This window comes from Botryllus schlosseri, chromosome 8, assembly GCF_051294905.1.
Source record: "Botryllus schlosseri isolate E-star chromosome 8, Bs_hap1, whole genome shotgun sequence".
Classification (NCBI taxonomy): domain Eukaryota; kingdom Metazoa; phylum Chordata; class Ascidiacea; order Stolidobranchia; family Styelidae; genus Botryllus; species Botryllus schlosseri.
In genome coordinates, this window is record NC_137243.1 from 3,355,766 (window position 1) to 3,379,558 (window position 23,793).

The following is a 23,793-nucleotide window of genomic DNA, read 5'->3' on the forward strand; positions in this document are numbered from 1 at the left end:
CTTTAAATCTACTCAAGTAAGTAACTATTTTGTAATCAGTCTAACTTCGTTCGGCCGGACTGTCACAAGCTGCAAACTGAGCTATGCGGAATGTGCAGAGAGCTTGATTCGTATTGATGCATCCCAGGAGGTATCAATTTTCGACAAAATAAGCATTTTTTCGCATCATGGGATGCAAATTATAGTATTGGCATGAAAATGCGATACTAACCCTTTGTTTACTAGAAGACCCCATATTAGAGAATATCATGGCATGGCGCCCTTCCCCATATTATAAGGCCCCAAGTTTAGGCGAAGAGCAATACGGAAAAGTTGCATCGGATATGGTTTCAACACTTTGCGCGATTAGTATACATTGGTAACAAATATTGTGGATCGTAAAATTTGTATTTAGCTTGGCTTTATTTTCGGACAATAGAGGCATTACCACACTAGCTTTCATGCTTCAACATGTATGTTCTGCAGACGAAAGAACTGAATGTAATTAGAACTCAAAGTATGATTACTCGGAATTGAAAGTGAAAAACAAATACCACTTCTAAAAAGCGGAAAATGTATTTCATGTCTTTTGTCCATAAAGCTTCAAAGGTGATCTGCTAAAACAGGTGTAACGTTAAAAAAAGCCGGATTTTCCAGATTAGCAGGACACGTCATGGGCTGCTAGATTACGATATGATGGGTAATTGCTAGATGGCGAAACGATAGTTTCAAACGTTGGTGGGCCATATTTACTATGATGAAATATTTGATATGGGCGCCAATGCGGTGTGAGCGGAACCAAGCAATCCAGTACCTAAATTATATTCACTGATACTTTCGTGGAAACATAATTGTCACTCCAAGACTACTGTGCGCGAAGCGCAACAAAATTTCTGGGCTTTACTGGACTCTCATGTATATTAAATGTGTGTACTCCATGAAAACAGCCCCGAAATTCCTCAGGCTATCTTCCGTATTGGGGATTAAACTACTTCTACTTGACAAACTGAAAATAGCGAAAAGTAAGTAAGTAGATCACAAAATATTGCGAAGTAGAAGTAGAAGTAGATAAAATCAGATCTGCTTGAGTAAGTACCAAAAGTAGAGGAAAACTACTTGAGTACTTCAAAAAAGTAGAAGTACTTCGTTACTGACCACCTCTGAATAGAACACGCCATCTTACCACTTCCGACGTAAGGTAATTTATCAAACGCGTTTATAAGGCCCATTTTGTTATCGGGGAAATCGTTCAACATAATTTGATTGACTTTGTCGACGACTCTGTTGTAACGAATGACGGCGAAGCGACCGGTATCTTCGGAAATTGAGAAAGATCTGCAAAAGGTCGATTTATGAGTTTAGTATGGGTGATCAGGGGTGGGCAATTATCTTTCCCGTCGGGCCAAATATGTAGATGAAACTACGTTCGTGGGCCGAGACAAAAGTTTAGATGATATATTCAGCGGCGTACAATTTCATTTCTAAATTAAAAGCAGTGAATTACATTGTAAACACGTGTTGCTAAAATGCTAAGTGGATGCGTTAATATTAAGCTGCGTTCCTTACTCCGTCTAAAGCCTTGCTGTTTTGGTAGTTTTGCTAGCAGGTCCCCGTCGACCGAGTGTATGTATTCACTGCATGATTGTTCTCTTAATGCCGACTGAAATTATATTCCTTAAACACGGAGACCTTCTCGTGTCCACCATAAACTAAAAAGACTGTTTCAAGGCTGACTTCAGTAAACGAATATTTAGTGGTCAAAAGATCTTGTTGAAATGTAGGGCTTCAGTCGCATCTTTCGTTGCTTGACATAACATCGTTTAAGAGTGACGGCCGCTATGCACTATGATTATAATGATTTTACAAATTAGGTTTTGGAAACGTATGACGCAACAGTTTAAAGCACAGCTCTGGCAGCAAACAAGATTTAAATTTGAATATGGAGATAGTGACTTGGTACCTAATTGTTACGTAGGTTACGCATTCACGGTACATAAACAAACTTGACTTCAAAGTAAACGCATTTTCGGATCAGTTTAAACGGTAGTTTTTGTCTACACATTAACAGCAATAAAAAGATTTTATAGTCTAAATTCCATGGAACTTTTCGCGGGCCGTTTAGAATCGCGTAGCGGACCGCACAATGCCCAGGTCTGGGTTTTATAGTTTAGTATTAAATCGTGTCTTTTAGCACATCTTAGAAATACAAATAGTGATGAAAAGCTAGACATGCCTGACTCGGGTATGGGCAATAGCCATATAATATCGTACGATGCAGGACTATATCGACGAGGGGATATTTAAAATGCGGGTCTGCGGTAAAATGAAGAGAATACCATGTATGATGTAGTGACGGTGAAGACATACATTTTGACAAGGATCTTATACATAGGAGAATGATCCGCTGTTGCAACTCATTTGGAGATGCCGAAACATACGGGAAAATGTATGTCTTACGTTCTCATTATAGCGCGACGCAATTTATCCTCTCGACAAGTACACGCGGCCAACAGCACGCATGTGGATACTTACGCAATGATGTTGCGGATAAACCGTGTGACCATCTGCCAATTTTTAGCACCCATTGATGACGACGAATCCAGCACTACGACGACATCCATTTTAGCGTACGGCGGGCAAGGTCCTGCGCAATATTAGCGTGTCATTCTCTCTCAATCTAGTGACTGAGTCGCCCGCTTACGAGTGCAGCATGGCGCTGGGTGACTCCACTCTTTAGATGCCTGACACTTATTTGCGGTAAAACCGTATAGAGAATAGCCTGGCTCGGTGCAAGTGAACGTACACAGGGAGTTAACGTAGTTGGATCCGGTGCAGGACACCTCACCGTGTCGTATAGTTTCTCTCGGCGACTGGCAAAGATCCGCTGCAAGCGTGAAACGGAAACATGAAAAATTTCTGCGCGTTACAGCTATAGCCTGTATTGCGTTCTCATGTTGGAGATATGTGCGGGATCACCTGGACGTTGCTTGTAAAGTGGATTCAGGTATACATAATTAACTGATTAGATCATATATCGGGCTTTTATATTTCATGCTAACCCGAATACATTATTTTAACATACGGATTGCTGGATACAAATATTTTGACTTACGAAAACACTTAAATTCCGCAGCGGGAGACCACGTTCCGTCAAATGCGCATGCCGTCTCTATGTAATTATCTGTAGTTCCGGCCAGATCTGAGTACGCCTGGCAGGATAAGTTGCACTTGCTGCCAATGTTGTTTTCGTTCGAGCATGACACCACTCCCCAGTCTGGCGTTGTTATAGTGGGACAAATTGACACGCTTCCGGCTAAAAATAATCAGGCTCAACCCGTGCTCGTGTAAGGAAGGGTAACATTGAAAAAATATTACGGATGAATTGGGTAACCGGACCCCGACCTGACCTATCGATATTGCTTTGCGTGACACGCCACCTCATTTTTGTCGCTTGCTTTTTTTTTATATTATCTTCTTTTACTTTTCATTCAGTCTGCATACCTCCTCTTTACATCGTCTAGGCCAGGGGTTCTCAAAGGGTGGGCCATGGCCCACTGGTGGGCCACAGAGCATTTTGAGGTGGGCCACAGAGCTATTTAGAAAATTTCAGAATTAATGTAAGTTTAGTTATATTTCTTATGCTATTCGCTAAAAATATATTCGTATTATCTAATTATGCGTGGGCTACATAGCTACAAAGCTTTTCATCCGACCCTGATTAGTCATAGTGGCACGTATGAAGTCAGCATGTACAAATCGAAAACATTATGAGAGAGAGAGAGAGAGAGTCTTTATTTTCATCCAACCAAAATACATAACACACGGCAGTGATGGTGGTACAGAAAATATGCTTGCACAGTATTCGGTATTAAATAGGAATGATCGATAAGACCGTGAAGGTCATCTAGTCTGATCACACCAGCATCAAACAGGTACACTTGACTCTAAGCAGTCTGGCTGTAAAAAAGGTTACAGTAGTTAAAAAAATAAAATAGAAGAAAAATTAAACGATGGTAGCAAATGATCAATGAAGCAATGTCTGGGCGAGGTAGGGCAACAGTGTTAGTGTAACGACAAGAGGTGATCAAGTAGGGCTTTTTTGAATCTATTATAAGGCAATTCACGGATGTGTGGTGGTAATGCATTCCAGATGATAGGTCCCGAGTAGTCGATAGATCTCTTAGTTAGGTTGCTATTGGGTGGGGGTAAGTAGATATTTCCTTTAGACGAGGATCTCGTGTAGTGGGAGTGGACATTTTTGGCAGGTATGAAAAAGTCATCAAACACAGGAGGCAAACTATTGGAAAAATATTTGTGAATGACTTTTGATACTTCGAAGCGATATAGTTTGTCAACTTGCAAAATTCGGTGCTTACGGTAGTAAGGCGATAGTTTGGTACGTAAAGGTACAGATGAGATCAGCCGTATCGCACGGTTTTGCAGGGTTCGAATTCTGCACAAAAATGTTGTGCATGCACTTCCCCATACTACGATTCCATATTGCAGGTGAGAGTGGAAAAGAGAGAAATAGATGGTTCGTAGTACTGATCTGGAAACCAAAGATTGCAGACGGGTCATTATTCCCACACACCGGAGAAACGGTGGCTTTTTCTACTGGCTATGACAACCTACGGCTAACAGCAACTAAAATAATTTCAAGCGTATAATAACTGGAAGCTAATGCTGAAGTAACCAAGTATTCCGGTAGTGTCATATGCCGTATGCCGTTGAAAGGGGTATGCAATGAACTCGCAATGAAGTGAAATTGATGTACAGAGTTACTGTACTTCGGCCGGCCGTATTATTGTAAGCTAAAAATTTTCATAATTGCAAATTATTAGCAACTTCTGACGAATGTATACTGCACCACCTCAACAAATCTTAATGGATTGAGGATTTATCGGAGCGCATTAATCTTTGAAGTCGGTTTAAAATGTCCGGCCTGGAAACCATTGTACATCATGAAAAAGTCACAGGAATGGATTGTATAATTGGATTGAATATTCTGACATCGCAACTTCAGTTGTTTTGGTACAAGACATACAAGCATTACAAAGTAGGCTACATCATGCATATTGAAAAATCTTTCTTCACTTCTCTGTAGTACCCCATCCACCAATGAATTGTTCGATTCTGGCCCAGAATGACTATAATATTCCCCATAATAGTATCACTAAAGCCCCAATCACACAGTGTGGGGATCTGATCATTGTGTTTCGCGACGCGAATGGAGCAGCGGACGAAAATAATCTACTTAGGAGTTTTAGCTTATGATCTACCAGGGCCGTAACTACCGCACCCACACCCCCAATTGGGGAACTCGAAGGCGCCCAAGATTATGTCGTTGGTCGTTTGTTGGAGGATATTTATTCAACTTGAAATTTTTTTCGCGCTTCGCGCGATTTCATATCCCGGGGATCGACATTTAAATATCATCAGTTACAGAAAAATGGGCATATTTTAGAGAAATGGGCTTATCGGCGCTGTCCATGACCACGCATTAGACAGAATTATGACTATAAGATATCAGGTGGGCCACAGCACATTTTCAAACCGGAAAATGGGCCACGGCCAAGAAAGGGCTGAGAACCCCTGGTCTAGGCCAAAAGATGGGTGTCTGATTTCAAAGACTACTCCAACTCCAAATTGTTTCGACATCTTTCTCTCTTTTCATTGTATCGCAATTTGTGTGGCGTATTGAACTGATGAAAATTGCTAATAAACCGAACCGAAAGTATTTCTTATTTGCCACGAGATCAAACTCGGCATACGACATCTATGATAATTAGTTTGTGGTGGAATCATTTGTATAAGCGCTATAAATTGATTTTGATAAGTAATATTTAAAAATATAGGAATTAAGGTAGCCTAGAATTATTTCTAGATATTCCTATTTATACGGCGAGGGATCAAAGACAAAAATTTTCGACAACCAAAAACTTTGGATAAGCTTTGAAAAAAATTCTAGAATGTCCACGACTTATTACATTCATCTCAACTTATTCGACCTGTAGGCCTAACTATGCATATTCATACCATTATTTGGCGAGATGAGTTTTGCATTTTGTTATTTTTGAGACATTAGTCGCTTTGCCTTAGTGACACATTGCTGAAGATGACGACAGAAGTGCATAGAAGTGTATAATGCAGACATACTAGTATGCCTTCTTTATCGCATAGTAATTGCTTGCAATGTGCGGTGACAGTGGTATAGAAAAATCAGTGTACCGTATATCACATTCTCCAATATACTCGTTCGAAATTCTTTACACATATATAGGCCATTCCAATATAATATCCTTGCAATAATAAAGACGCCCAACTTATGATTTCTAATAACATTAACCCAAGTAATCACCACCCTTCTTGATGACTCCGTGATAATTCCCCGAACATTTCAGGTCGAATCAACCTCGATGAATACTTGACGCTCGTTAAGTTATTTTTCGAACCTTTCATAAATAATTTGACCCAGATTTCAGATTCAGTACTACTACAACAACTACTTCAAGCGCAGCAACCAGTCACAATAACTAGTATAGTGCTATATCATTCATTGCAGTTTTCAAGCCTTTCTATTTATCGATTTCGTCTCGATATTGTTCAGCCTCCATACCAGTAATTTACGAACAGTTTGCCGCGAATCGTTGTGGAATTCTAGATAAAAACGTATAAATATTTGAATGAAAAAGGCAGTGATTTACGAAACGAACAACCTTTTGCAGGGCTGCTTTCATAAAAACTTCTATGGATTTTGACTGTCATATTTTTCACATCCCATTTCATGTGCAAAATTAATTTGTAATATATTGACATTTGCATCTTCACGGCTATGTGAGCATAGCTGTTTTGACTGCAGGGAATTGACTACCAAATGTGGGTATGTTTGTAAACGATGCACGCTCGTTTCAGTTATAATGCTCTTCCAAGAGATATCTAGATATTCCCGGTTAGAATGAACAAGCCCACATATATCGTATTAACATGTTGATATATTTTTTATCGCAGTCTTTCTTCTCATGTAAAAGTAAAGTGTTCTATTTTTTGGTGCGTCACAAGTGGAAATAATTTGGGAACCAATGCTATTTACTGAAACGTTGCTATTGCAATGTAACCTATAGATCGAGGCACTACATTGCATTTGTGCGCTGCCTCAGCAAATAGGCGTACAGTACCGGCGGGCGGGTCGCGGCAGACTATGTCTGTAATGCTGAGGGCAAAGTTGGCGTCCAGGGATCCCAAGCTGTCGGAAATCACGACACGTCTTGCATCTCCGGCAATTTTAAACAGCTGAGTTTGATCGAGGTTTCCTCTCGGTGGATTGATACCTATGGCGAAGGTCTGGAAAGAAGTGTATAGGCGGTTATAGCAATAGACATTCCGAGAAGCGCTTTTATTGGATTCGGAAAATACTAACAATAAGACTCCTAGCAGATGCGCCCGGATTTGCCTGGAAACATGATCCTAATAATCTTTGAAGTGAAATTACCGAGCAATATATTTCTACACATAGGCCTAATATTGATAATGGATACCATCACCACACAGTTATGGTGAGAAATACCCAATCCACTTACAATGACTCCTCTTCGCCTGAGAGCCTGTGACGGTCCAAAGACATCATCCTGGGAATTTCCATCTGTGACCACAATTAACAGATTCGGGGCATCTGGACGATCACCATTTTCTGGCGTCATGAGAACGTCGCCGGCGTATGAGATGGCTTGACCGGTTTTAGCTCCTATAACGCAACAACGGGTTGATTGTAATAAATTTTCGACGATATAAGTTGATGCAGTTTATGAGATAGTTTCATGTCGACAGGACACTCTAGTCCCGACAAGACCTTAGCAATCTATTTCTGCGAAATTCTATCGGCCTTTTTCCAAAAGATTTTAGTTGACATTGAATAAATATATCTAAAAATTTGAACATATTAAATCAGAAGAACATAGTACATACAAGACTACAATGAAACACTTCATCTTACCTCTTCCACCGAACGGCAATCTACCGAATGCCATCAGAAGGCCGCCTTTGTCGTCGGGGAAATCGTTCAACAGAATTTGATTTACTTTGTCGACGTCTTTGCTGTAACGGATGACGGCGAAGCGACTGGCATGTTCGGAAATTGAGAAAGATCTGTAAAAGGTCGATTTGTGATTGTTAGTATAGGTTTTTATTAAGGTATAAGCAGGTATAAGCATATGATGGGCTATGGGCACGTAAGATCGAAGGATGGGGGGGATATATCGACGAGAAGATATATAAAATGCACATAAAGAATAATATATGACTTTCATTCCAATATCAGTTAACGCAATTTATTCTCTCGACAATTACGTCCGATCAACAACACACAATTTGAAACTTATACAACATAATGCCGCTGATGAACCGTGTGACAATCCTCCAATTTGCAGCACCCAATGATGACGACGAATCCAGCACAATAACGGCGTCCATCTTCGCGAAAGGCGGACAAGGTCCTGCCCAATAATACAGTATCATTTCATATCAATCTTACGATTACGCTTGTGACCATATGGGTTCGGCTGGTGTCTCGTAGGTCTTATGGGGAAATTCGACGAATATAGTTTTCGAGATACGACTCTTCATAACGCCATCCCAGCATTGAAGATATGGAAAGTTCATATATGAACCTTTTTTGCTAAACACAATAAATATAATGATAATGATAGTACTAAATCACATTCAAGATAAGTTGTTATATTTTCGACCCTGCCTATGTTAATTTATTTTGCGATAATGTCGTTTGGGTTGATCACGACCAATGTTCCCTCTAATTTTTGCCGGGTCTGAGCACACTCACCAACTCACTGCGCAGACCCTTGGAAACAGTGCGTTACGACTAAAAAAAAGGTCATCACTTCGGATTTCTTGTGCGCAACTTATATTTGCTGTGCGCAGAGACTGTGTCAGCACTGCGCATATGCGCACGTGCGCAGCTTAGAGGGAACATTGATCACGACAGAAATTTCATTTCCATGGCCATGTTCGCTTGATCAAAGAATACCGGCTGAAACTAGTGCCACAATTTAGTATAGTACAGTCTAATAAATGACAGACAGTCAGCATAGCAGATCTGGTTTCATCGGTGGCTTCGAGGATTCACTTACAACTGGCTGTCTTCCCTTGAACCCAGCCACCCACAAGCACACCGTTGTTGACCACTGCTGACCTCAATCCTTGGAATAGGAAGGGTTATGGTATAGGAATGGTGTCCGGCGTAACTTATAAATCATAATCCGCTGTGACAACCCCGTGTGGACGACACAAGTCGAACGATGCACTCGCATAGTCTTGTGAATGACTGCGCATAGCATGGCTGCTGCACCCATAATACCAAATGAGAATACTGTCAATATATGAGTTACTACTTGTAAGTACATGCTTATGTTAAGTTTTACCGATCATTATATCTCTGTGTTAGTGGTGTCTATTGTCCCTGTTAAGTCCAATAAGTTATAAAAATTAGCTGATAATTTATGCACGAGAAATTAGAGATATCTGCATGCCCACTATCGAGTCGTCCATTGGCCATGTCCCAGTGGCGGCTCGTGACAATATCGGGTGGTGGGGCAAGGGATGCAAGCGACTTTTTATCAATATGACGTCACAATTGCGTTTTCCAACGTTAACAAGTAACTTGATGATGGTACGGTAACATGAATTTCCCGACAACAGTAACTTTAACCAGTGACGTGCAGTCCAACGAGACAGATGAGGCAGTGCCTCACCTGTCGTCTGGATGAGTAAGTGAAAATTGTGAAACCCCTCCATGAGTCGATGATTATATTGATGTTACACATCCACGTTCATAAATAACTCAATTTGAACATTTTTTTCATCCAACATCATCAATTTACATCATTATCATCAAAAATACACCGGGAAAAGACAGGTGCGGCACAGGTGAGGCACGGGCGGGTCGTGCCTCATCTGCAACAATGCAATTGATCATAAATAGCTCGGAATTCTTAATAACTGGTATCAATGAAACGCTATGTTCACACTGATTCCGGAAATCTAAATATTAACAGTGTCAGGGCACCAGAGCCCCCCAAAATCGTCAAGGAAGGTGACCTTCGCGTTTATTACAGACAATGCCATCGTAGAGAAACAATGGCTAGGTGAGGCACAAACGAATCTGCTTCATGCACTATTCGCTAACAATTGGACAATCGAAACATTTTGAAACGCGCTATCGATTTCGGAATCCAACAGTCTTGTAGGAATTATATAAGAAGCGACGGCCAATGCGTAATGCGAAGCCAATACTTTCCCTTACTTATGTAGCTGTTATGTATTTTGCATCCATAGCTACGTTAAATTGTGGTATGTGATAGCTACTTGCATAGGCTTCATTGTCGTTGTTCGTGTCCTTTATGCTGTGTTCGACTGCAATCCCTTTAACCCCTTATATTGTGGCATGTGATAGCCATAGCCATATACCTACAAAGCCTGCGTTGTTGTTTGTGGTCAGTGGTGCCACTCCTAAACACTAGATCTAGTGTATTTTGACATGACCTATTCACTGAAAAAATGTAACTGAGGATGCTTTTTTGATGTTTTTCGAATAATTTATACCGGAAGGCCTACTTGAAGAGATCTTAATTTTTATTTGTCTAAACTTTTAGCACAATAGGACCAGTCCTACATGTATCATAGAATGTGGAATTGCAACGGCTATCAGTGGCAAAGAAAATGCTCTCTATACCCGCTGCTGTTGTTATTCACATTTTAGGTCTCATTATCAGGTGCTTTACGCGCTTGCGTGCGTGTTGTGTGTGTACGTTGGGGTGGAGGCGGCGTGCCTCACCAGCCATGAACCTCAACCGCACGTCACTGACTTTAACGTATGCGCCGCGAGAGGGCTGCCGGTGAGCTGTGACTTGAAGTGTGGTAACTGCGCAAACGGCGTACTGAACAAAGATTCAACACGGTTCGTGTTCGCACTTGACCTGACTAATTATCTGCAGAAATGGAAATGACTGTAACTCGAGAGATTGCGTAAGCCTTACTGGAAAGGTCAACGATTTCGGACATATACGCAATTGTTATCTCATAGATTGGGCCTGTCATATTGAATCCAAAACATCATCCTGAAGAACTAAGGATAGCAGCCTCGGAAATTCGGTCTCGGTACAGCATATGAGATTTTGGCCTTGAAACTGGAGACTGTAACACGACACATACGACTTACTGTCTATATGTCTGCTGCGAAATCGCCTTTGCAAAATATATTACTGAATAAATACATGGATGAAAGCCGTAAACTTCGTACACTGTTACATGACATCATCGAGAAGTAGCCTCATGACCCTTTTCGGTATGGTACACTGTCAAAATTAATATGAACAGACCAACACCGAATTTTGCGTAAAATTTACTGACGAATAGGCTGATAAAGTGATCATCAGCTGTTAGGCGCCATCGCGCTTGACAGGGGGTTGTAAGCTAATGGCTTGAAGGCCAAGACATTGGAGAATATAAAATAAAAGTAAATATTTGAATGCAAACCGAGAATGTTAGTAAACTGTCTCATGATATCATCATCTCATCACCGATCTCAGTATGGAACACAGTTAACGTTAGCACAGATACACAGGCTTTTGCGTGGAATCCGCAATGCCTTAGGTAGGCTAAAGTGTCAGATCAGCGCACATCTCTACGATACTCGGTCTTGATAACAAAATTGCTGCCTAATCATTGAGTGTCAACCTTGAGACTTGGCACAGCGTTCGATACTAAAATCAAGACATACCGTGCAAACGCTCATGAATAATGATGGATCTAGGTGAGGAGCATCGTTAAAATCAATAGAGACCAATACCGGCTTTGCGTAAAATCTGATAGCGATAAATGACGAGTCAGCTCTCACTCGACTTAGGAAACTAAATTACCACTATCATAGTTCAGTGACAAACTTAAAACTTGGTACAGCATTCGATACTAACATACTAACTTACCGTGCCAAATGTCATGACCGATCTCGGTATGGAACATCGTCAAAATCAATGGATACCAATACCGGCTTTTGAGTAAAATCTGTTTACGATGCATGACGGATCAGCACGCACTCAACTTCGAAAACGGAATTACTACCCTAATCTTCAAGTAGAAACCCTGAAACTTGGGGCAGTATTAAATACCACCATCACGACATAACATACCAAGTTTCAAGAATTATCATGGTGTGAAACACCATCAAAATCGACCTATACCAGCAAAGGTCGACTCAACGCATATGACGGTAACCTAGTTCAGATATAGATACGATTGTTACATCACACCTTAAGGGCAACACGGCTATGTTGCCCCACCTGCTCGGCAATTTATGAATAGGAGAGAGTGACTCACTGTTTCTTTATTGTGCGCGGCTTTGAGAGAATAGACATTGAAAGCTTGTTTTGAGCGCTACCGGGGCATGCCCCGGCTAGGCATTCGCGAAGCGAAAACACGGAAGAGAATTCGATATTCGCAGAGACTTCGCTATATATGGGCATTTACAAGCGAAAGCATAAGAAGAATGCGATTTTCGCTGTGACTTCGGTATATATTGATTGCTGTGCGTCTGTAAATGATAAATAATTGTTATTGAACAGAAATTTAGGTGGGGCAATGGCCCAGTTGCCCTATAGGACGAGCCGCCACTGCCATGTCCGTTCGTTTCGTTTATGACGGACTCAAGTGACTTGACGCGACATAGATTACGTTGATTACTGGTTTAGGCTGATGCGCGTGACAAAGTAGTAAACTACCAACGCATGACTGTGACATCACACCCAGCGTCTGGATAGGTAAGTAAGAGGGTTCATTTATGCAAAATTATATGAAAATGGGAGAAGAAAGTAACAATATGTGTAGACAACCTTTCCATACTATAAAACTGCCTAGATGGCACATTGTATCATTACCGATAAATATTGTTGGTGGCACATGTGATGTGAAGCGGATGAGTATCGTTTAATCACGGGAGTCTCACTCATTTCATTCCGAAATTGACGGCGCCCCGTGCCGGCCTGCCATTATCGGGTCTTGGACATGATGGACCTGGACTTGCCTTAGACTTTGATTGCATTTTCTTATCGTGGCAAAATCGTATCTCCTGGAATTTCATTTTTGTATGCCATTATAGACCATGGTGCATTGTTGTGTAATCTTTGATTGCGGCGGAAAAGACCAACAAGTGATAAGCACCTATGTTTTTGTTGAATAAACAACAACATTACTACAGATTACTGGTGAACAATAGGAACTGTTCATGTTCATTAACAATACCATTAAAATAAGATTTACATGCAAAACAAAAACAGTATATATTGAATTGCAGCCAGTGTGTGCTAGTGTAAGCCACTTCTGCTATTACCTTTTAGAGACCAGTTTGGAATGCTAGGCTTCGCCTTAGAACAGTGGTCGGGAACCTTTTTCGTCCGAAGAGCCATATTGGCCCTATTTTTTCCAACTCAACTCCCAAAGAGCCATACATTCCAATCAACTGTTACGTCACCATTGGAATTCGTGACGTCATGGTAGCACGAATTCGAACTCACTACATGGGATTCCTCGTGTGCGCCACATTTTCTCTGTAAAAACTGGTATTTATTGTTCGAAAATAAAGCTCGAAACGAGAGGTAAGACGCAGACGCGCCAAGCCTCACCAATGATAACGTATGTAGCTTGGAATTTATTATAACTGTGATTGTCACACTGATTCCAAAAATCTAAATACTGACATAACGTTGCGCTACACGCATATATTTTGGCGCCGTTACTACATATAACGTAGCGAACGTGGAACGTGGCTATAGCTATGGCGTTGTTTGTAATTCGAGTTTGTAATCGTTATAATGTCACGTTCATAACAGTTCATTTCGCGCCGTAGAACACGAAGACAATGTGAATTTGAGAACTGCGTTATGAAATGAGCGTCGCAAAGCCTGCTATGTTCTTTGATTCAACGTATCACCAGTCATTTCAATGGCATGGGTTCGAATCCCATTGCTGCCATCACGCCAGGATACAGAGCCCGTACTCCCTGTTGCACCACGAAACGATCTCGACACGCGATAAACGCTTATTACTGAAGAGACATCCTAACAGCACGAGTAGTCGTTATTTCAGGCAACTAAATAAACAGCGCAATCAGAGAACTAATCAATAGCCTGCCAATTAACAGGAGCCGAGGTTCGGCTCCAGTATAACACAAGAAATACTGGTACTGGCGCATAGAATTCGCGAGTGATATTGGCCGGCGGCGTGACTGTAACTTAAATTTGATTATTTTGAAGAGAGGGGGTCCGAGCCCCTAAACCAGAAGAAGGCATTGTCATTACCTCTCGAAGACATGCTTATACTGCCACGAGAATAACTGTTTTGGCCGTTATGGAAATTTACCAACAAGTCGCTGCAATATTAATCAATTCAGAACAAAAATATATATTTGGCAAAGAGGCATATCTTATACCCAAAAGAGCCATATATGGCTCGCGAGCCATAGGTTCCCGACCACTGCCTTAGAACGTTTCATCGTGTTGTTCGGTCGAAACGTAGCAGCGTGATACCAATTGCAAAATTGCAAATTACGTAATATAAATTGTTGGTATATTGTAGGTAGGTAGGATTTTCAGTACGACAGGATTTCTATTTCGAATTGCAACTTCTCCTGCCTACGATACTGCACCAAACTGTCTCATAATGAGTGGGACTAATTAAGTGCAACGAATAATGGCCAAGGCGGCCGTGTCATCACAAATCGTATGAATTGAGTGTGTGATCTACAGAGAATCCCCGAGAATGGCTCCGAAACGCCCATTCACTGCCTTAAATGATCGATAGCCTATATATACGTAACTATTATGATCTTCTATATCGGGCTTAGATTTAACGCCAACGCGAATACAGTATTATAACAGACGGATTGTTGAATGCAAATATTTTGACTTACGGACACACTCAAACTCGGTAGCTGTCGACCACGTTCCGTCAAATCCGCATGACGTCTCTATGCTGATTCTAAGAACAAATCGAGCTGGATTGTTGCATTTCCCGATCAACGTTTGCAAAGCCTTTGACGGAATGAATTGATTCCAATTCTCAGCCATACACAATAACACAATGACCAATTTCGCGTTTCAATTAAAATGACTGCCACGAAAGTCAGGCTCATGAATTATTGTGAACACGGGAACACGACTCGCGGCGATTATGGGTGCAAAAGCAATTTAAATTTGAGGAAGAGGAAGTGTATTTCTTCCTCTAATCGTGAGAAGACAAGTTGTTTGGCAATTTTGCCAAATCGAACAGGGAACTGTATCAAATTACATAAATTCTTCGCGTCCCAACCGAAATAGCTTCACGACGCACTGGTACAATATAATTAACCTGAGCCTTGTGCGTTTTATGCGATCAGTGCCAATTACTGCAGCATAGCTAGGGTTGCATTTAAAACAAACGATGTTTTAAAACACTTTGTTTAAAACATGTTTTAAGCAGTGTTTTAAACAAAGGCCTTTTGAATTTTTTTTTTCAAGGTATAAAATTATACCATAATTGTGTAAATACTTCCCAAAAAACATGCTGTACGAGCCTGCGGACAATTACCAACGGATATAGCCGACGTATATCGATATGGGATGGTTGGAACCCTCAAAATAGTCAGTTCAACAGCAATAGTACGGATATTTCGTAAAAGGAGCTATATTTACCCTATATTTTCTATTATCAATGTCAGCCCACTATGACGTCACAATTGAATATTCGTGACGTCATGACTTAAAAAAAGCAGAACAAAAAACATTAAAAAACATGTTTTAAACATGACTGTTTTAAATTTATTATTGTTTTAAATGCAACCCTAAGCATAGCGCAGTCGCAATTCATTTATTACGCACCAGAACAGTATTTTTGATGCACTGTCTGCCTTTTCGCATGATCAATTGATCATGTAACTGTATCGAACAATTGATTTTCCGCCTAATTTTGGACAACGCGGTTTTTCCGATTAATTCGGTCAAAAGTGAACGGAACCAAAGTGTTCGAATTAAGTCGAATCGACTGTATGATGTTCCGGCGCTTTGGCAGTTGAATGCGTAGTATATTCTATATTTTGCGACGTAACTATATTTGCTGATTACCTAGCCCAATTCTACATATACGTACTTACTTGCCAAATACAATGTTCCCATACCCAACACCGCAGCAGCACCAAGTGCAAGTTGGGCCATCCCGTGTAATTAGAATTTTGTCTGAGCTGAAGTATGGGAAAAATCAACGATAAGGAGATTTTACATCTGCATGTGTCCAGGTTTGTGAAAAAACCATTTCCGCAGCTGCAGCTCAGCATAAGTGTTTACGTACTGGTACACACTACACATTTGCACCCACACAAATGCGTTGGCCTTCACACCGAGCTGACCAGCGAATCATTACCAAAATGCTCGGAATGCCTTGAAAATAAAAGTGCATCGCTGCGATAACCATCACAATATGTGCACAATTGGATATATTATATTGTCGAGTAAAGAGATTACTGGCAGTAGCCCTGCTCGTGCGTACCGGAATTTAGGCTCATAAATAATCTTACTCGTGTGATATCCTAATTAATTGTTTTGTGGGTTATTGTATACATTATGATGACGTTTCCTTGTAAATGTAATTTAGTGAGGCATGACGTCATGACATACCCAACTTAGCATGACCATATCACTCCCGCTTGACCGCCTTGTCCAATCGTTTTTCTCTGGTTGCTTGCACAGAGATGCAGCGATAAATGGGGACCAAGAAACATTAACGATGTTCAATTACGCTCCCTGCATTTTCGAAATCATCATCCTCCTCCTGCTCTACCGCCAACTCTGTTTATATGGGCGGAGAGAGGATGAACATTATATATAGTAATATATGGAAGAACCTATATTATTGACAGAATTCATTCACAAAATTCAACGACCAGATGCATATAGTAAGCCCCCCACAAGTTGTGACGGCTACCCTATGGTGGGCCCAAGAACCGTTTTATTTGAGCAGGAGGGGTTTGAAAAATGTTGTTTCGGTCATGGTTCAACACACAAACACATAATCAAGCTCCCGAACCAGATCGGCACCATCTCTGGTAGATAGGCAAAGCTTTGCTAGTGTCACATCATATTGGCAGACAATGTGTTCATACCTCATTTTAAAATGCGCCAGTGAGCGCTAAAGAATGTCTGGAATTTGCGCCACAAAATATGGTAACCCTAGTCTAGAGGAAGCGACTAAATTTCATCAAACCACAAGGTGTCCGCATCCAAGGAATCGCAACTTGTACATGTAGATTATAAGAATGTCTTTATCTGCATGTGGAGAACATCATGTGCCAGAATCTACTGTTTTTGTTGTTTCGAAATAAGCCATTGTCCTGTTTCCAGCTAAATTATATTCGTCACCAGCTAAAACGGTGTTAGCGTTGGCAACAACATTCCATCGATGGAGAATCAACTGATATGAATGGGCATATTGCCTTGACGTGCAATGGCCCAAATACCGCCAAGACCGAGACGCTCAGAAAACGGCTTAGGGCTTCCACACAAGATCAAGCTTTACCTGGAGATCGTCTTTCAGCTAGTAACGTATCTCGCTAGCCCTAATATCGCTGAAAACCGTTGCCTGGTATCGTGCACTGCACAGCTCAGAGTTAAAAATTAAATGAAATTGATGATAATGATTTTTTGTTGTATGTATTCCTTTAATACAACATTACTTCTTTTGTGGTAACTAAACCCATCGACTATGTTAGCTAGCACAGCGTTATACTGACGTAAAGTTTTAAAACGTGGTTGCCTATTTTATATCGATATTGAATTCATGCGGCCCGCGGCCGCTATGAAATGTGAAAAGTGGCCCGCGACCTGTTTTGAGAGGGTGACCCCTGATCTAATCTAAAATTTCGGCTATCTCATACGATGCTCGTCCGTCCGTCCAGGCGTATACTTTCTTATTGCTTTTCCAAGTATGCTGGATAGTAGAATATGATATCCATCTTTCCGGTCTGGCGATTTCAATCTATTCAGATAATGCTGCTCTGTTCTGAACGCAACAGACTGATGTCAAATCAATTGACTTGAAGTTTTATAGACGTGTTTACAGTATCTTATGGGAATCAACAGCCTTTGGAGCGAAGCATTTGCTACAGTGAGTTAAAGATTAACTTAAGCACAATAAATACCACGCCACCCAGAAAAGGAATTGCCAATAAAGACGACAACAAATGGACATCGATATTTAGACTTTCCTTATATATAGGACAACTATACAAGATACATAAGCTACAGCAGCTACAGCGCCGGTCTCGTGACCTGGTAAATTGGTATAAGGCAGCAGGCGTCTGACGTCAGCAAAATTATTATGTTGACCGAGGCTCATTTTCGTAGGGAACAGGATGTGCTATGTGTAGTAGAGTTGTTCTCAACTTTTTAAGGACTGGTAAAATTACGCAACATATTTTGCGGACCGGTGAACCTTCAAAAGTCGAAAATAACCCAAATTGGGAAAAATTGTAAACTTCAATTTAATGAGAAATTGTGTTCAGTCGTTCTTATATTAGACGTGTTATAGGTGGTTCAATGCAAGGTGAAGTCCCGTTAAAACAACTTACTTCATTTCGATTGTTCGGTTTCTTTTAAAAGAACTGCGACTTCTCTGTTTGCTAGCCTCTGCTACTGAATGTCTCTAAATGTTTATTGTGGAAATTTATTGTGTTTTGTGTACAGAGTCGTCTTAGCTTTCACATATAACTATATATAGTCTTGAAAGGTATCTTCCTAGTATATAGTGTGGCCTGATTGGTCGCTAAGTATCGTGTACATATTATATTACTTTACCTTTACGGAAATGTAGGGCTGGAATTAGCAATATGACGTGACGTGACGTCATAGGTTCGTATTCACGTTCGTGTGCGTTCACACCTTTCAAAGAGGTTCGCTTTCACACGAACCTGAACATTTCAGGGGTTCCCACCTTCCCTGAATGACTTGATGACTTCTGATAACTCCTCATGTTAGCAGACGACACTGGCACTGCAGATGAAACAAATAAACGCTAGTTTTTCTTTATTTGAGTAATCATGTAGAAATCCAATGTATTCCTAGAATATAACCAATTCCAAACAGAAAAATACATGAGCTAATATTTCTTAGCGAAGCTAGCTAGCATCTACGTTTCGCACGGGTCGCCGCAGACTCTGTCTGTGATGAGGAGCGCAAAGGTGGTGTGTAGGGGTCCGAAACCGTCAGCGATCATGACACGTCCCGGGTCTCCGGCAATTTGTAGGAGTTGATTTCCATCAAGGCTTCCCTTGCGTGGATTCATACCAACGGCATAGGTCTGCAAAGAAGAGTTTAGAAGGAGATAGCAACAATAGGCATTACGATAAGCTATTTTGATCAGATTCGAAAAAAACTAAAAATACGACACTTTGCAGATGCGCCCGGATTAGCTTGGAAACTATCATCGATCTTACAAATCTCTGAAGTGAAATTACTGAACAATAGCATAAAATAATATTGATAATGGATACCAACGCCCCTCGTATATTGTGAGATAAATCCAAACCGCTTACAGTGACTCCTCTTCGCCTAAGATCCTGGGACGGCTTAAAGACGTCATCCTGGGACTTTCCGTCAGTGAGTACGATCAACAAATTCGGGGCATCGGCACGGTCGCCATTTTCTGGGGTCATGAGAACGTCGCCGGCATATGATATAGCTTGACCGGTATTTGTTCCTATAACGCAACAACGACATTATTGTAATACGTTTTCGACGATATAATTTGATGCAGTTTCTGAGAAATTGTTACGTCGACAGGACACTCCAGTCCGTCACGGCTCTAGCAATAGAGAAGTTAGTCAAGTTACGTCGACTGATGTCGAATTGTAGCCATCAGTGACAGCCTATTTCCCAACATTTTAGTTGGCACAGAAATAAAACATCTAAAGATTTCACAATCCTAAATCAGAAGAACAACGTACATACAAGTAGGCCCATAGGCTACAATAAAACACCCAACTTACCACTTCCGTCGTATGGCAATCTGTCGAATGCATTCAGAAGACTCTCTTTGTTGTCGGGGAAATCGTTCAGTAGAATTTGATGTAGGCTGTCGACGGCTTTGTGGTAACGGATGAAGGCGAAGTGACCGGTGTCTTCGGAAATTGAGAAAGATCTGAATATGTCGATTTTTTTTAGTATAGAATAATATTAAATAGTCTCATTTAGCACGTCTCAGTAGTAATAATAATAATAATAATGAAATGCTAGGCAAGCCTGGCTCATGTATGGTATATGGGCATTGGGCATGGGCATCTAAGATCGAAGAAGTGGGGACTATAACGACGAGAAGATATTTAAAATGCAACTACGCGGTAAAATGAAGAGAGATATCAGTAGGATATCGCGGCAGCGGTTCTCAACCTTTTTAACCCACGGACTATTTTCAAGCTCGCCTATACAGCCGCGGACTCAAACTATATATTAACGAAAAATGTTTTTTTTTATATTTCAATTCTAAAGAGTTTAATGCGGTATCAACGAAAAAAGTCATCACTGCTTTTCACTCAACACACAGTCAATGGGATCTTTCTCCTTGAACTTGCTTGACAAGTTGAACTAATTCCAGAATTATGGTAGTCAATTCACATCTGATGTCATCTTCTGGTTGAAGTCTTTTACGATACTTCGTTTTGATCATCGTCAGAGTTGAAAATCCAGAGTCGCACAGGTACGTGTTTGGAAATTGCAACAGAGTTTTTGCAGCTTGCTCGCAAATATCTGAAAGACTAGGCTCCATCGACTACACATTTGCCCAAAATTGAGTCAAAGAAACCTTGTTATACTTGTCTTTCCACATTTGTCGGCTTTGAAATTCATGCAATTTTTCAGCAATGCAGTCCATATCTGAATGAACTTCTTGCGCTGTCACCCGAAAAGGATTCCGAACCCAATTAAAGATCTTGCAATAATCGTTAGAAGGAATATAACGATCAAATTCAGAAAGAAATATGTTGAGGTGCTCAAGAAAGATGGCGAGGATGACGTCCAAATTGATCTCTGTCTCTTCTACAAATAAGTTCAATCCTGGGAAAGCAGCTAACTTCCCACTTTTCACTCGATGCACCCACAGCTTTATTTTACCTTTGAATGCATCAATACTTTCCAAAATATCAAATAATAGTTTCTCTTTTCCTTGCATAGAACTGTTCAGTTGGTTTACATGGCAGAAAACACCAGCCAAAAATAGCAACTTCGCAATCCATTCATCATCACGAAAGCGATCGGCAAGTATATGGCTTTGCTCTTTTAGAAAGACATGGGTTTCCTCTTTGTGAGTATAGCCACTCTCTCAAGCACCTTTCCTCGTGACAATGACAACCAACGAACAGTTGAATGAAACAGGAGCCCACTGAATTCCGCTCCCATTTCGTCACACAAAGCACGAAATAAGCGAGTGTTCAAAGGACGAGATTTAATATAATTTACCACAGATACAATCTCTTGAAAACTATAGCAAGATTTTTTTGTATTTCTCTTGTTGCCAAATTTTCTATGTGAAGAAGACAATGAACAACCGAAATGTTATTGCTTTCTTTTTCACAAAACTCATGAAGTCTTTCTTATACTTCCCGTCACGAATGGAGCACCGTCGGCACTCGGCACAAACAGACACGCAATTAGACCACTCAAGTTGATGTTCTTCAAAGAACAAATCCACTTTATTAAATATTTCTTCTCCCGCGGTATTTTTAGCAAGTGGACGGCAAAACAGAAACTGCTCAACGAAATCATTTGTGTCAAACTATCGCACAAACACCATGAGCTGTGCATCACTTCCGATATCAGTTGTCTCATCCAGTTGCAAACTAAATCTTTTACAGCATCTTATGGCAGCGATTGTTTGTTGCAGAAGATTTCTTGAGAGATCTTCGATACGCCGCTTCATGGTGTCGTTTGACAAAGGAACCATTGCCAGTTTGTTAGCAACAGCATCACCACACATTATCCTGGCCATTTCAACAGATGCTGGTTTAATCAAATTTTCTCCAGCAGTGTAAGGTGCTTTTCCACCAGCGATTATCCCTACAACCGCAAAAGAAGCACGCATTGCCTGAAGGTGAGAATATATTATTCCTCCCCAAGCAGTTAGGCGATCAATGCGACTTCGCTTCACCTGATGCTCTTTTTCTTTAAATACTTCAAGAGATTTGTTAACAAAATTTTTATGGTATGATTCTAGGTGCCGACATAGTTTCGTGTTATTTAAAGAGCTGTTTGAGCTAAGACTGTTGAGCACAGCACACACTGCGGCCTCACTTCGCCATTCACCTCAATCGAAGTAAATCCAAGCTTTAAGTATTCATCATTGTATGCAAAAACTTGCTTTCTTTTAGCCATTTTAACCGGTTGGTACGGGCGAGTCTAGTAAGGTCTGTAAAGTTATATATCTCAAGTTCTACTGATAACACTGATGGTCTACAAATTTCGAAATAAATTTTACGCCAAAAATTTTAATGATTGATAGAGGCTAATTTAAGGTTGCTGAATCCGATTCTGTGCTCAGAATTCCTGTGTCACGTCAGATTTTTTCTGTATGAATTTTTCTCATTTTCATAAATTAATCGAATTACAGCTTTCGTTAATGACATCGAGGTTTAGCATACAAGAGCAACAGATTAAATAATGTTATTGAAATAATCTATCATGAAACCTGGGTGGTTGTAGTACCGAATGAGTGAGTTTTCGGTGAACTTGAATCCAAGGATTCTCTATCTTCGTTCAATCATAAGCTCTTTTCGACCCATAAAATTACACTGGTCTGCAAATTTCAAAAAAAAATTGCCTCAAAAATTTTAATGATTGATTTATGCTAATATTAGGATGCTGAATCGGATTCTGTGGTAAGCATTTCTCTATCACGTCAGAATTATTCGGTATGTATTTTCTCATTTTCATAAATTAATCAAATTTCGGCTTTCGTTAGTGACATTACGGTGAGCGTACAACAGCAACAGATCAAATATTGTTTTCGAAATCATCTATAATGATCAAACCTGGGTTGTTGTAGAACAGAATAACTGAGTTTTTGGTGAACTTGAATCCTGTGGTTCTCTATTTTCTTTAGGTCGGGACCTCTTTTCGACCCATAAACGTATATGTGGATGCAACTATTTTTAGTCGGTAGCAGTTATCATCTTTATATACCACTGTTCGTTTAAAGATTGTGATTAGTAGCTCCGTACCTAATTTAGTTCCATATAAGTTATCTATCTTTATAGATCTGTCTTGCAGACTTAATCGGTTTATGCATTTTGTGACAGCACACTGTTGTTTCGTAAAACGTAAAGGTTTGCAAACAATAAACAGTGTATTGTTGGTATATTATGTAGAAGAGAATTGTTCCCTCCGGCACGTGACCCAAATATGTGGCCCTTTGAACTTGTTTTGAAACATTAAAAGATACAGAATGCCTGCTTTTCCAAAGAAAAAAGTGCTTATCATGATAACTTGAAAGTATTTATCATCATTAATCTCCGCCTGTACTTATCATGCTAATTCTTTTTCTCCAGTTTCCATATACTGTCACATTTTATCGGAATCGAGGAAAGCTGTTTCTGAACTTTTTTTTTGTGGGGGGGGGGGGGTTAATGCCATGATATAAAGGGATTCTTTTGCATTGTCTATTATAAACAACCAGATGAATGGAAACTGCTTACTAACAAAAGCGGTATTTTGCGAATCGCGCATCACGGCGGAAGCC

General features: G+C 40.5%; 2 protein-coding genes across 11 annotated transcripts in view; both read right to left on the reverse strand.

Moving 5' to 3' along the window:
• LOC145445305 (matrilin-1-like) overlaps window positions 1–18,243 on the reverse strand; it is a 19,256-nt gene extending 1,013 nt beyond the window's left edge. Inside the window, exons 1-10 of one of the 10 annotated variants that reach the window (XM_080323494.1) lie at window positions 16,169–18,243; window positions 14,951–15,018; window positions 12,364–12,577; window positions 7,970–8,121; window positions 7,557–7,720; window positions 7,155–7,320; window positions 3,092–3,292; window positions 2,681–2,863; window positions 2,512–2,623; window positions 1,163–1,314 (exon numbers count right to left, since the gene is read on the reverse strand). In XM_080323494.1, coding sequence (XP_080179620.1) covers window positions 1,163–1,314; window positions 2,512–2,623; window positions 2,681–2,863; window positions 3,092–3,292; window positions 7,155–7,320; window positions 7,557–7,720; window positions 7,970–8,121; window positions 12,364–12,509 — 1,276 coding nt within the window. In that variant the 5' untranslated portion in view covers window positions 12,510–12,577; window positions 14,951–15,018; window positions 16,169–18,243. Of the gene's footprint in view, window positions 1–1,162; window positions 1,315–2,511; window positions 2,624–2,680; window positions 2,864–3,091; window positions 3,293–7,154; window positions 7,321–7,556; window positions 7,721–7,969; window positions 16,127–16,168 lie in introns of those variants that run through there. The other 9 variants (XM_080323492.1, XM_080323493.1, XM_080323491.1 and 6 more) reach the window with 9 other exon arrangements.
• A 539-nt stretch (window positions 18,244–18,782) lies between these two features.
• On the reverse strand, window positions 18,783–21,551 carry LOC145445311 (cuticlin-6-like). The gene is made up of 3 exons (XM_080323504.1): window positions 20,054–21,551; window positions 19,601–19,764; window positions 18,783–19,365 (listed from the first exon to the last, which is right to left on the reverse strand). The coding sequence occupies exons 2-3, from the start codon at window positions 19,718–19,720 to the stop codon at window positions 19,195–19,197; spliced, it is 291 nt and encodes a 96-aa protein (XP_080179630.1). The 5' UTR covers window positions 19,721–19,764; window positions 20,054–21,551; the 3' UTR covers window positions 18,783–19,194.
• Between the last annotated feature and the right edge of the window lie 2,242 nt (window positions 21,552–23,793).

What these genes read in the sequence shown, in the direction of transcription:
- LOC145445311 (XM_080323504.1), bottom strand. Translation starts at nt 19,720, where the DNA reads ATGACCCCAGAAAATGGCGACCGTGCCGATGCCCCGAATTTGTTGATC. An exon ending in TTAGGCGAAGAGGAGTCACT is followed by an intron (nt 19,366 to 19,600) that starts GTAAGCGGTTTG and finishes TCTTCTTTGCAG; the next exon opens with ACCTATGCCGTTGGTATGAA.